The sequence below is a fragment of the Chrysemys picta genome, chromosome 10, assembly GCF_011386835.1.
Source record: "Chrysemys picta bellii isolate R12L10 chromosome 10, ASM1138683v2, whole genome shotgun sequence".
In the NCBI taxonomy this organism is placed as follows: domain Eukaryota; kingdom Metazoa; phylum Chordata; order Testudines; family Emydidae; genus Chrysemys; species Chrysemys picta.
Genome location: NC_088800.1, coordinates 8,171,329 through 8,186,261, shown reverse-complemented (window position 1 = coordinate 8,186,261; position 14,933 = coordinate 8,171,329). Strand labels below are relative to the sequence as shown.

At 45.3% G+C, this 14,933-nt stretch overlaps 1 protein-coding gene across 3 annotated transcripts in view; it reads right to left on the bottom strand.

The window, feature by feature from the left end:
* The window catches only part of ADAMTS17 (ADAM metallopeptidase with thrombospondin type 1 motif 17), a 269,254-nt gene that overhangs the window by 239,990 nt on the left and 14,331 nt on the right, over window positions 1-14,933 (bottom strand). For all 3 annotated transcript variants that reach the window (XM_042856603.2, XM_024102933.3, XM_024102934.3), the window contains exon 3: window positions 11,678-11,843. In XM_042856603.2, the coding sequence (XP_042712537.2) occupies window positions 11,678-11,843 (166 nt within the window). The remainder of the gene's footprint in view (window positions 1-11,677; window positions 11,844-14,933) is intronic.

The following is a 14,933-nucleotide window of genomic DNA, read 5'->3' as shown; positions in this document are numbered from 1 at the left end:
TCCCACTGTGGAAAGCGGACACTAACAGCCATTCAGAAAAAACCCTCAGACACTGCTGTAGGAGCTGGCAGAGCCCGGGCTTGCCTCCCAATGGAACACGGAGTCCTCGTCACCTCTGCCACGCACACGCTCGGCGCAAACTGCCCCATGCACTGGGATCGGAAACCTGCTTTCAAACCTTGGGTCTGGCAGGCGGACGCTTCGCAGAGTCACATGGCTAGCAGCAGCCAACAAGGCGAGGTTTAACAATCATCGTTCATCCTTCATCAATATCATTTCCGGTGTATCATTCCCCATACAAACTGAAGAGTTTGTTGGTTATGTTGTGCCTGGAGTCCCCTCTGCTCGTGTAGAAGGCAGCAGAAGGAAATTCCCTCTGGGAAATAGATACACAATGCAGGTCAAACTGATCACCCTTCCCCCCCACCCACCTGTTACCTCTCCTGTTTGTGAAAGAACAGGGCTGGTGGGGGGGGGGGAAGAGGGGAAGAAACACAGCACCTACACAACTCTCCGTTTTAATTCTGCTCTCTGTCACAGGTCTGGTACCAGGTGATTTGTGTATTCACGCTAGGCAGAGTAAGCAATTTATTCTTCAAAGTGTCACACAGCCTCGACTCTTGCTGACGGCAATGGCAGCTAAGGACACTCGGCAATTTGCAGGATTAGGCCTTAGGAGAATAGATCACTGCATCTCCCCCACCAAAAACATCAAAAGCTATTACTTTTCTTTATACTGCAATTTTCAGCACAAGTCACTTCACAAAGGTATCCTCATTTGTACAGCACTTTGGGGGGGATACACGTCACTTCACTGGCTACTGGCTGAGGGGGAAGATGGCAGCACCCAAGAGTTTGTGACAGGAAGTAATGGACTCTGCAACCCATTTTCAAGCTGCAAAAGAAATTTTCTTGAGAGACTCTGATTACCCAAGTTGGAATGTAGCCAGCACCCCAAAGCCAACACCCTTACTCTTGTCAAAATGCCATTCGTCTCCAGCAACATGTGATCAAGCCCTCGTCCTCATGACTTATCTAAAGGACAGCACCTCGGTAAGCACAATGCCCCCTGATATCTTATTGGATCAATGGTCCGACAGAGGCTTAAAGGAAAGGCTGCAAATGCCTGAATTACCACCACCACTTCTTCCTATGCCACCAGGGTTTTCTTCGGAGGTCTCAATCCAACAAGAAACACAGCCTGCCTTATAAGATCCCAGCCAGAGGAGGCGTATTAAAATTAATACGGAGCAGCAGCATCGTCTAGTGGACAACTATTCCTAGCTTTGCCGCTGACCTGCTGAGTGACCTGAGGCAAATCACTTCTCGTCTCCGTGCCTCAGTTTCCCCTCCCACTCGTCGTCTGTGCTATCCAATTGGATTGTAAATTGTTTGGGGGCAGAGGTGGCGTCGGTCACTGCACAAACATGCAGTAAGAGACAATCTTGCCTGGAGCCTTTTGGGAGCTACTAGAACACACAAAAATAACAAAGTTGGATCCGCTGGGAGCGTATAGCCTATGAAACGTCAAACCTAGGCATCTGACACGTGAAGAATTTAGTTCAATAATAAACAAACAATATACTTGCACAGGCCTTTGCAGCCAAGGATCTCAAAGTGCTCAACTAATATTAACATGCCATGAAAAATTACCACAAAAATGACATCACGGGTTCCAGGTTTATTTTGTCTTAGTGAGTCTTCAGCAAACATGCTTAGTTTAACAAAGCGTCTTTTTGCGAATGTCAGCCCGACAAACGCAGCCTGAGCTCTTACAGCCGACCTATTATCACTCCTGGTGGGGCTGAGAGAGCCAGAAGAGATTCCACCCAACCAGGGGCTACACATCTATTGAGGGCAGAGTGTGGTCCCCTGGACTGGCACTCTGCCACCCTGCTATCACCCCTGGAGCTACAGCGATAGAACTGAAAGCCCTGCACGTGAAACTTAAACACTTCTGCACAAGCCAGAAGTGAATCCCCATAACAGTGCCGGCTCTGCAGCACTAGCGGAATAGTTATTTTTAATCCCTAATGTAAGCAGATCTGTAGGATTACACAGGCAGCAGATCGGCTGAGAAAGAAGCTGCCAACTTATGAAGGCACTTTCCAGAGCCAATTTAAGCTTCACAACACCCCTGCCAGCGCCGTATTATTAGCCCCATTTTACAAATAAGGAAATTGGGCCTCAGAGAGAGAGGTTAAGCTCCAAATTTTCAAAATGGCCTTTGATTTGGAGTGCCTCTGTTTTGGGGTGCCCAATATTAGATAGCTGGGGGGGCCCGGCACCTATAGCTCCAAACAACAAAGAAATCTGCAGCTGTTAAGATCCTCAGGGGTGTGGGGGGGGGGAAATCACCTCAGAGGCGTTCTAGCATTGGCCACTCAAAAATAGAGGTGCCCAAGATTAGTCCAAGTGATCTGCTGAAGGTCATGAGTCAATGGCCTAGCTGGGACTAGAACCCAGGAGAATCCTGATTCCCAGTCCCTGGCTCTATTCCCTAGGTGTGATGCTTTCATTATGATTAACAGAAATCTTTCTTCAACTAAAATGCTATGCAATATCTAGTAGCTTCCTACAATCCACCTGGACTGCCTTCTTCTTCAGAGGGACAATAGAAGGAACAGCAGCATCCTGAAATAAAGGACTATGTCACCCAACTTTTTAGCTCATTAGCACCTGCCAGTTTAAATTTTGTTAAGCTACAAAGGAATCTCACACTAACTTTTACTAGGAGCTGAACAAGGGAGTAGAACAGCTCTACTTTGACCAGATCCCCAGCGGGTGGGAAAGAATCTACACGGTGCTTATATTTGGATGCCATCTGTTTGGTTCTCTTTTGCACTTGGCCAGTGAGGGACAAGAACGCAGGGCCACTCCCTGCTCTGCATTATAACTGCTGTACTTGTGCTTTGAGTTTCACACAGCATGGATCGGTGCTGTCGTCACCTACACCACAGCTAATGGAAAAGAAACACTCCCAAACCAGTGGTGAAATGGTCCTAAAGCTGATAATTACCAACAAGAAGAGGTCTCTGACTTGATGTTAGTTCAGCTCCAAAACTGCTATTCAGAAAGCTAGGGCTATCCATCACGTTTGCAGGATCTGGTTAGTGCTAATGTAAATGCTTTTAATGCCTGCAAACGTAATTAAATTACACCCTCAGCACTGCTTATTGTTGAAATCTTCTTTTTAATATTTCAGCAGAGGCTTCCTAATATGGGCTAACACAGGTTGCATTACATCTCTCTATTTTTAGTACACTTGGTTTTTTGGCCATAACAACTGCTACTTCAGACCAAGTCAAACCTGCAGAGAAAACACAGCTAAGAGACAATGATTAAAGATGGGGAAATTCATCATACGACTAACACAATTTATACCTGTTTGAGGACAATGGTCCACACATTTGATGCCTGAAAACTAGCACCTATTTAAACTATTACCAGTGCTGTTCAATTGGATTGCAAGAAACTGAAGGCGAGAAGAAACCCCATTGTTATTTTGTGAATACAAATATGTTGATTTTCTTTGTTTTTCCTCTTATTTGCTGCTCTCCACGCAGCACATTTGCGGGCATTACATGAAATCTGTGGTTCATTTAGCTGAACAATGAGCTTTAAGACAGACTTGCATTTAGGAGTAATTTATGGGGTCTGTGTCATAAGCATTAAATAATAACCTTTCATCCAAAGACAATCTGCTCTCTTTCATGCTCCTGGGCTGTATTTTATATCGAGTCCCTTCGACGTAGAGAGACCTTAATATATCACCAGAGACCTTTGGAAAAGTTATTAGGGAACTTTACATTTCCCGAAGAAACAGAACATTTTATGAGCTGGTTAAGAGAGATTACTATTTCGTAATGTGGCTAGATTCTATCTTTTTAATATGGATTTTCCCCTGCCCTCCAAGAAACCTTGAGAAAATCCTTTCCCCATGCACTGGATTGTTGATGGCATATGAAATATGCCAAATACATTGAGCCAGGTTTTCAGCTAGACTAAATCGGCGTAGTGCTACTGAAGTTAATGGAGCTAGGCCTATGTCCACCAGCTAAGAATCTGGCTCATTATATGTAATAGGTTATGTTTGTGCCCCCCCCCCCCAACAACTGTAATGAGACTATAAATAAATATTAAAATGACACATAGCACAAGCCTAGTTTTTATATTGCCATTTGAGGGTTCAACAAGACTTCATACAATACCTAGTGGCTGATACGAAACGGTAACATTTTCAAAAGCTCTAAGTGCTTAAGAAGCAAAATCCTGCAGAAATGTGGCCCTTAGGCTCCTAAATACAACTGATTTTCAAGGGGACTAAGGGCTTGTCGACGCAGTGAGTTCTAGTAGTACTTTGGGACTTTCACTGTACCGTAGCAATAGCCACAAGGGACGGTTACTGCACACCCTAAGTCACTTTCGAAAATGGGACTTTGGTGCATTTGAAAATTTGATGCAAAGGCTAATTTTGCTCAGGTGACATCACTGGGTAGCTACATTTGGGGGTGTTGATAGAGTGAGGCAGAAATGTCATTGCACTTTTGTCCTGTATTTCAACAGGACAGTTACTGTTTAAGCCGATTGGCTTTCCCATGCTGAAGGCCACAAACTCATGAACCGGAACTTTAGGGAAAGGCAAACAATGACAGAACAGACAGGTTACTGGCTAGGCAGCTGAGATCACGCCATATTGCACCCATTAGAACGGTCTCTCTGCTGTGTTGTGGTTTTCCAGTTTGGTGGCTGTATCCACCGTTGCCAGAGACGTAAGCTCTTTAGTGTAGAGACCATATTTTCATTATTATAGTGCCTACCACAATGAGGGTCCAGACCCTGATTGTATCACACTAGCAGCTACAAGCCCCAAATTATTAACATTAATAAGCAAGCTGTTAAGAAAATGACTCAACGATCTGGTGCCACCCACTAGAGGGTGCCACCCACCCTGACAGCATAGATCAGGGCATTATAACAAGGTTTTGCTCCATACATGAATTCTGCATCTAACCCCTGTACAATTAGGCCCGGGGTAAGAATGTGTTGTACACCCTAGATGGAATCATCAGATTAAACTTTCTACATACAGGGCCAAATTACTCCCCAGTGTAGGAAAACCCAGGAGAGCCAGTGGCAAAGGGAGGGGGAACCTGAAAAGATTCCCTCTTGTAGACTTATCATCTCAGAGGAAGATGGATCGAAGAGCTGCCCACAAACCCAATGGATTCTAGGGGAGAAAGGGAACCAGTGGGAGCCCAGGACACCCCGCAGCATCTCTGACCCTTGTCATCGGGAGCATAGTTCCAGTGGACCCACTTCGAAAAGGAGAATCCCACAGAGAAAAGGCCATGGAAAATAAAGCACAAGAATATATTACCTTTCCACCGTGAGCATCACAGGGCTGGTGACGGGGGATTATTGGTCCCCCCACCAGCCCTACCCCTTGCTCTCCCTGGCTTGCATGCTGCCCATTCCCTGTCCACTGCATAGACCTACGTGGGATCTGGGGTGGGTGGGGAATGGAGATGCTGCTGGGGGAGGGGGGGAGAGGGAGGCGCTAAGCCCCCACTCCTGTTCAGGATAAGGTGTTCCATGCACAAATCTTGGGGGCCATGATTAGCCCTACAGTTTGGGCACAGTATGATGGATGACATAGGAATGCAGGAGCATCTATTTATGCATGCGTACGCTTTCATATCTATGTACTAAATGCTCCAGACAAGCCATGTTAAGAACACAGGGCGCATGCATACTGCCAATGTAGCATCAGCATGGGCCGGTATTCAGACTGGCCACTGTCCCCTCCACATGTTATTCCAGAAGTAATTTGACTCCCAGCAAGTTACCCCATTGCCTCTTGGAAGAGGAACAAGGGTCACCTGTGCAGTGTAGCCTGTGGGAGCGTCACTGGCACCAGTTGGACTAAAGGTGACATTTTACAGATGTTTAATGACAACCCTTACAGAGTCCCCAGGGAGCAGTTCAGCTCAGTTTCCCTCTCCCCTTGCACAGATCCTCAGGGGAAGGACGACGCATTTGCTTTGGGAAGGGTCGGGTTCCACACCTACCAGTCACAGGTGAACCCCCCAGATGGGGCATTTTTGCTTTCCCTTTCTTCTACGTTAATTTATTTTGCTTTCTTCTTATACGCACTCCCCCTCCCCCCGGAGCCAGCTGACATGCGTCTTTACAGGTGAGTACGGTGGCACGTTACAGGCCATTGCAGCCAGTGGAAATCCTTCCACTGGCATCTACTTGCACTGGTCCCAGGTGTATGATCAGTAATTCCTATCTCCTAACAGTCCCAGGTTTCATGGGACTGTCCTGCTCTGACCCCCCAAACCTCCTGTCCCACAGGGCTGGCTGGGCTCGGCTTCCTGCTCCAGGTGTTGCAACCTTGCCCCTGGTGCATGAGGTCACAGCACCGCTCAGGTTTGGCCCTAGCCCCCACTAACAGGAGGGCAGCTGGGCCAAATTTGAGGGAGTGGTGCTGTGAGTACGTGCACCGCTCAAATTTAGCCCAGCTGACCCTCCAGCGTGTGGGGGTGGGGGGGAAGGGAGGGCAGGCCAAACCTCAATGGCACTGCAACGTGACCCCCATGCCAGGTAGCAAAACCTGGCTCCAGGAGATAAGCCCAGGCAGCACAAGGGGACAGGAGCAGCGGCTATGGGGTGGCCACGGAGCAATTTCACTCTGCCATTCCTCCTCAGGTTTCCCTCCTGGGGGCAGCACCTAACCCCCTCTCCCCCCACCCCCAAGACCTCCCATTCCCTGGGAGCAGGACCCATCCCGCTTTACCCTTTTCAAAGGTGGAAGATAGAATCATTGCTATTTAAAACCTCATCATCTGAAGCTTCCCTTATTTTATTTTTTTTACCCCCCAAAACAAAATAATAATCCAAGTGGCGCTAGCTCCCTTTACCGTCCACCGAGTTACAAAGGTTCAGAAGGAAAAACTAAAAAAAAAGAGCAGCTTTGGTAAGTTCTAAGAACGCACGAAAAAAACAACTAAGAATTGGTAAATATTCAAAAACATGGCACTCCCAGAGCTTAAAACAATAAACCCTTTAATTTATATTTACACATGCGTGAGTGTTGGTATGTATACACAATATACAGTTCCACACTATGGAAGTATATATAAAATTTATAGCGTCTAAACATATTTCTTCAACACTTGCAGTCTCTGAGCGTGCACGCCAATTTTCAGCCGGTGTGATATTTGACAGCCAAGTTACAAGTCACTGCAAACTCGGGTCCCTAATGGAAATCTGGACAGTTCCTTAGTTCTAAGTAATGAGGTCTTTTATTCCCATGAGAAAGCTTGGAAGCAAGCCGCTCGCATATCATTTCCATGCCGTTTCACTAGGAATGGACCTCAGTGTGGCAGAGAGGATTATTATTTTTTTCTGTTTCTAAACTCCTTGTGCACAAAAGTTAATCCAAACCAGACAGAAGTCAATAAGGTCATTAGTGTGCTAAGCCTATTAACAACCATGACTTACATTTCTTTCCTGCAACAATGAAAAACATTCAGGAGTTTGCTTTTACGCAGGAAGACCCACGAGCAATTCCATTATTTTCTGACATTGCAACTTGTGGCAGCGGCTGCTTGAACGAGCAGAAGATTCCTACATTGTACATTTGAGCTTCACTTCCACCTGGCAGGTTTACAAACTCAATCCCGTAATGCGGCACACAAGATGAACCTTGCCAGAGCGGAAGGACAGTCTTGTGGGTCAACGTCCAGGACTGGGATTCAAGAGGTTTGGGCTGTTCCCAGCTGTCACCGACTCCCTGCGTGACCCGGGGCAGGTCACCTAGGATCAGATCCAAAGCCCATTAAGTCAATGGGAGACTTTCCATCAACTTCAACAGGTTTCGATCAGGCTCTTAATCTCCCTCATGGGGTTGACACTGACCTACTTCACCTGAATGTTGTGAGGATAGATTCGCAAAAGGCTGCAAGGTGCTCAGACACTATGGTATTGATCACCATCAAAAAGCTGTAAATGAACAAGGAGCCCAATATTGCAAAGTTCTGGGCTCCCTGGACTCCAACGGAGCAAATGAAGCTCTGCGTCATGCAGAACTGGCTTTAATTCTGCAGTGGCAACTCATTGCGTCTCAGTGGGCTATAAGAATGAAGGTGTAGATGAATAATGAGTGGTAATGGGCAACACTGCACGCGCATAGGCTGTTTTCCTGACAAGCACAGTTTAAACTATTGATGATCATATTTTATACTAGAGTAGTAAAAATTGTATTTGCTGTAAGTAATAGAGATGCAGTAACTACAGCACGTAGCTGTCAAATCTTTTCTGGAAAGCCTGAGAGGTCCAAAACGTTGTATGTGCAAAAGCAACCTCTGGTATGAGACGTGTCATCCTCACTAGGGATGATCCCAAGCTGCAGAATTCTGATCAAGGTCTTGTTCTCCCCACAGTTCAGGGGTGTTTGGAGCCAGGGTTTGGGGGTCTGAACCCATCAGCCGCCACTGGTGAGGTAAGAGCTCAGCTCTATACAACACACAAGAGAGAACAGGGTCTCTGCTTCAAACCACATTCTGTCAACAATTGGCAACTAATCAACCAGTGCTGACTATCCAAATTAATGAGCTAATTTCTAAAGGTTAAATCCCCAAAAGTGGCATCCTTTAACAAGAGGATATGCAAACTTTCTGAGGCCCTCTGTCCCCCTCACCACAATCCCTTCAGCTCCCCAAGTCTAACTGCAACTGCCTTTCCTATAGCATGCTGGTTTCAGTATCGGTGACCTCCATGTCTGCCACCCTGAATGTCCCATGACAGCTCCAGATCTTCTCTACTCTGCCCAGAGTACTTGATAAACTCTACTCCTGATCCCCTCAACTCCCATATCTACTGCTTCCCTGACTGCCCCACAGCAACACAGCATAAAAGAGTCCACACAGCATGAGCAGTTATCTACCACTGCTCCACCCAGCACAGCGTTCACCCAGTACAAGAGGTGGGGATCAGGAATGATGGGAAGCATGGGAAAGAGGTAAGGGGAACAAAACACAGGCACATCGTGCTGCTCACGAAACGAGACCAGGTTTTGCAGAGTATACAAGGAACCGGTGTGTTCAGCCTTCTAGGACAGATCCCCAAGTAGTGTGAACTGACAGAGCTCCACTGAAGTCAATACTACGCCAGTTCACACTAGCTGAAAATCTGGCCCTGGGTCTTAAAAATGGGAGAAGCCAGGACATGGTCACTGAACACACATTCATACATCTTCTTGGAATCTCTGAGGGTATTTTAATATCACCAGCTGTTTTCTTATTAACATCAAACAAAAAATAGAACGGGGGGAGGGGGGGAGAGAACAGCTGCATTTGTTCAATGTTTTCAGTACAGTTCCTACGTCCTGAAAGGCTGAGACAATTTGCAGGGGCTCATAGGCACAGAACTCTCCAAGTGGATACACTTACCCAAGCTTTTGGCTTTTATTCCCCTGGGGTGACTGAAGAGGTAAAAAGGGGTGTGAGGAAAGAGTGGAGGAAAATATCAATAGGTAGAGAAATGTTAACGAAGAACACAAGTGCCACTGATTAAATGAGATTCTTGTTCTCTCTTATCCCAATGGAGAACTTGAGGATGTAATTATATAAGCAATAAACCCCATCTGCCCTCCTTTTTGTTTAATAAAAAAATAGTTCTAACATGATCCCACTCTGTTATCATTAAAGACTGGCAATTCAGAACTTCCCGAACACCCAGTGATTTCAGCATACTCTCTCCTCCCTCAGTCATTATACATGTAGATAGGGATTCCAGAGATAGGAATGAGGAGCACAATTTGGCTTCCAAACCCCGCCTAGTTAAGGGGCACTAGGAGTTGGGTTCAGCACCTTAGAGAGATATGCTCTATTCACAACAATCAGATCTAGGGTTGATATCAAATAACCATCATCCCCAGGGCTTGGATTGGGGTTCTGATTCAGACACTATCCTCCAGTTAAAGCCTATAAACCCCACAGAAGACACAGACACATGCACACACACCAAAATGACTCGGAAGGTACAAATACACAAGTGTTGAAAAATGTTTGCAAAGAAGGCTTCTGCAAAGGAGGAGACCACCACATTCACTTGGAGCTCCAACCTGGGTTCACAGGGCTAGAGAGAGCGCCAGAAGCTCCCTGAGGCTCATCTCCAGGAAAGCAGGACATCCAAATAGGTCATTTCATTTATCGTACATGATCAAAAGGAAAACCGTTTTTGTGAGCATCCATTTTAAAAAGATCTTGACTCCTAAAATAGATCAGCCAAAATTTGCCGAGAACGTCACGCTGAAAAAAATCAAGCAGCAGAAACCAAAGGTGTGAAATCTGGTTCAAACCACTGTACTGGCAATTTCAGATTCACATAAGCATTTACAAATTCAATGAGAAATAAGTTTGCTCATCTGGCTGCATAACTTGCATCATTGTTCATATTAACAGGTGGGCTGCTCCAACAGTCTGAATTCAGATGGATAAAATGTGGGGAGGACAAACTGACTATTTTTAAATTTTGTACAATTTTTACCAAAAATTAATTCTGCCCATCTCTCCCCTCTACCAGATATTCCGATTATGCATTTCAAACTCTGAGGGAATACACCTTTTCCTCCCTACAAACAATTTCCTGGGATCACGCTCTGCAAGAGGCATCTTTGAATCTTCTTCATTCATAAATAAATTACAAAGCTAGGAGTGTAAATGAGAGAGTTTTCTCAGGCAGGGCCTGATCCTGTTCCCACCAACCTCAATTGACAAAACTCCCATTGACTTAAGATGCTGAAAGATCGGCCTGTTAAAAGTGGAACATTGTACAGTGCCTTCAATCAGGTTCTCTCAGCACTTCACAAGCATCCACATTCGCAACACGGGCAAGTATTGTTCTAACCAATTAAGAGATGAGGAAGCTCAAACATAGTGAGGCTAAGAGATTTGTCCAAGGTCAGAATGCCGGGAGACAGGCATAGAAACCAGGGCTCCTAATTCTCTAGCCTGTTACAATCATTCTTCACATTCTCTTGTTACAGTGTAACTCAAAGAAACCCATTTAAGCAAAGGCTTAGACCAGGGGTTGGCAACCTTTCAGAAATGGTGTGCCCAGTCTTCATTTATTCATTCACTCTAATGTAAGGTTTCACGTGCCAGTCATACATTTTAACGGTTTTAGAAGGTCTCTTTCTATAAGTCTATAATATATAACTAAACTATTGTTGTATGTAAAGTAAATAAGGTTTTTAAAATGTTTAAGAAGCTTCAATTAAATTAAAATGCAGAGCCCCCTGGACCGGTGGCCAGGACCCGGACAGCATGAGTGCCACTGAAAATCAGCTCACGTGCCGCCTTCAGGCACGCGTGCCATAGGTTGCCTACCCCTGGTTTAGACCATATTTATTTTTCAATTATTTAAACGTAGGGTTTAAAAGATACCCGGCATATGGGTCTATTTATCTTTGTTTTTGCATAACTGACATTTAAACCCTCTCTACCTGAAGTCGCAGCATGATCCATCACCACATGTCATTCATCACTACCTCTCACTGTCCTAAAATTCAGAGCTGGAGCACCAGTGAACACAGACCTTTGACAGAACAACAGTGGTGACTGTAATGCATTCACGCAGCTGATCTCGTGCCTTTTCTCAAACTCACCTGATATGACTTTGCAGTGCTCGGCAGGGACCTGGGCCTTAGCAGGATAGGTGGATTTTGAGGATCGTTTGTGCCTGATGAAATGCTCTCTTCCACTGAATGAGGTCTCCGAGAGATTTACAGGTTGTATTAGCAGCTGTTCTGTTCCAATCTGGATATAGCCAATCTGTCCACACAGGGGAAAAAAATATTAGTTCCTTTGGCATCTTAACTATTTGTACTTCCTAGATCTCATTGTGCTGACTCAGTGCTTTTCTTATTCTCACCAGATCACTTCACAGCAATGCATTTTCAAGCTCATCTGTGAGTATACGTACATTTTAAGCCCAGAAGGGACCAAGACAATGTTCTAGTCTCATCAGCATGACACAGCCCACAGATTCCACCCGTTGTTTATGTGTTTGAGTGGAAGGTAAGAGTATTAATTATTTGTATTACTGTAGCATCTAGAAGCTCCAGTGTGCTAGGTGCTGTACATACATAACAAAGAGATGGTCCCTGCCTCAAAGTATTTAGCAGCTAACACGGAGGTCGGACTGGAAAATCTGTTCCTTTCAAAGTTGTGGGAGCACAAATATGCATTTTCCTAAAATTTTATAAAAACACTTTATGAACATCAGGGAAAAAAAACTCTCAATATTAGGATATATTATAACTATGGAGCTAGAAGAGTCTCTGACAAGAAGAGGTGAAAGCTCCACTGATATTTTAAAAACTAGATGAGAGAAAGAACTGGCAACAGAACAACCCTGATATAGCAAAAGGAGATGGGCAGGACTCAGTGTTCAAATACTGCATGGTTTCACAGATGAAACAGACCAGGGACATATGGTCTTGGGATGAACAAACTAGCTCAGAAAAGCTAGAAAAACCCTACGGCGTCCCCGAAGTATAAATACAGGGCCAGATTCTCACCTAGCAAACTGGTCTAGCGTTTTGTGGAGTACCCGTAATAGCTGGGGGAGGAATGGGGGGACACTACTGGAGGTTAAGAAGATAGAGAACCATAAGGGGGGTAGAAATGGGAACCACCAAGTACAGGCTAGTGGATCAGCCGAAGAGCCAAATGCGCTGGAAAGGACACAAGTGTTGGATGAGTCAGAAGGCCAGAGCCGGGGAAAGGGAAAAAGATCTGGTGGGGTTGAGAGATGAATGATAATGGAAAGGATGAAGCCTCTTACAGTTTGGATAAAGCTGAACGTGCTTCAGACACACATCCAGACAGTCAGGGGCTCTTCTTTTTTAACAACTCTGAAGATGCCAGTAATAAACACCCATTGGCCTTTTTCTTTGCCGGACTTTATCTGAAACACTAAGTTTGTACATTTACTGTTACTCAGCATGAACCCCCCACTCCTATAAAAGGAAAGAGCTGCATCTCTCAGGCATGCCAGAGTAGATTTCCCTACTTATGGAATCTGATCGTCACTGTCTACATGATAAAATTTTATATGTCTTTGATCCTCTTCGCTTCATTTCCAGAACACAAAGTTAACGGGATATCCATTGCATTCTACATGCCTCTTAACAGAACATGGCCTTGCCTATTTGCAGTGATGCCAAGTGGACAGAGCACTAGACAGGGACTTAGACCTGGCTTCTATTCCTTGGTCTGCTACTGGCCTACTGCATGACATTAGGCAACTCACCTCACTTCTCTGTGCCTCAGTTTTCCCATCCTTAAAATGGGGATAATGATACTGAACTCCTTCATAAAGTGCTTTGAGATCAATGGAGGAAAAAGTACCAGGCATTACTTGCCATGAAAGCTGAAGAAACCCAATATTTAGGTCCTGTTTCCACAATATTTTAAGCAGAATTAAATCAACTCTGTGTCCTGAATATTCTACCCAAAATGGACTAGTACCAGTTGTAGCCCAACAGACAACCAAGCTACACACAAGCCCCACACCAGAGCAGACAAGGATACAGGTGGACTGAAGGTCTCAGTTTCAACAGAACTTTTGCCAAGAACAACCAAGAGATTTTACTGCACAAATAAAACTGTCTTAGAGTGGCAACGTATGACCTACAGGGAAGTCTTGATTTTTTCCTCCTCTAAAGTCACACATTTTATTAATTCCTCAAGGACACTTGGAAGATGGAAAAAGGGAGGCCTGGGGGAGGACTTCGTTTTCAAAACAAAAAAGTTAGTATAAACATGGCTCTAAGCTGTTCTGAAAAGACGCACAAAGGAGACGGGTTATAACCACATATTGATGCACAGATAGCCATTATAAAACCGGGGTACACACAATTCCAAAGGGGTGCTGCACTCTCAGGTAAGCTGTGCCCCACGTTTACATTGTGACCAATAAGCGAAATGATTATTTTGATCATTTCAAGGGAACCTGTTATTTTAATGGGATTGAACCAGTCTCCAGCATCGTTAGTGAACAGTCTTCGCGAGCTCACAAGAGCCAGGCCAGGAAAAATGTTTGTAAACAGAAGTGAGCCTTACTCTGCTACTCTCATTGTCCCAGCTGAACAAACTGCAACCAAGTCAACAAACATCAGAAGTAGAAGAGGGGTGAGATTCTACCTGCCTAGGGAAGGAGCGATTAGGCTGGCTTTGTGTTCTCCCAATTATGAGCTTCGCTGCTGCCCTTGGAGTAACACAGACGGCCCTGAGGCCTGTCTGAATACAAGCAGCCTCCCCAGGCTGCCCTCGGGGCCACAGCACAGCCCCAAGTGTTTGCAGTGCTCCAACTGTAGCCCTGCCACCAGCCCAGATTCTTATGCCGGGTTTGCGAGGGGGTGCTCCAAGTCGGTCTTCCACACTTCCTGCACCGGGGGAATCCTCTACCAGCCAGATCCAGTACTTATTAGAGCCCCTTTAAGCCATGCTGATCCTTTAACTGGCACAGAGGGGACAGAGTAGGGTGAGGATCTCATCCTAGCCTGAATCTTTTAAAACGCTCTCAGTTTTTACTCACCCCCCTGGAGATTACTAACCCCGGGGAGAAAAGGTGTGTGTTGACAATCTGATTTCGTGAGAATACATACTAACTTTAACTGCACTGATTCATCAATTATTTAGATTACTATAAAATAAACAGTTTTAAAACTAGGACTTTTTACCCAATACGATCCCTTGAAAGTATGCTAACCAACTAAGGGTCTGATCCAACTTCTACTGGAGTCAACTGGAAGGCGCCTATAAATCCAGCGCCCGCTAGATTGGCTTTTAGTGCATGTTAGCTTGACTTTAAAAGGGCTCAGGCTGCGTTCAGCTCTCTCTGCGGGGCACACGTAT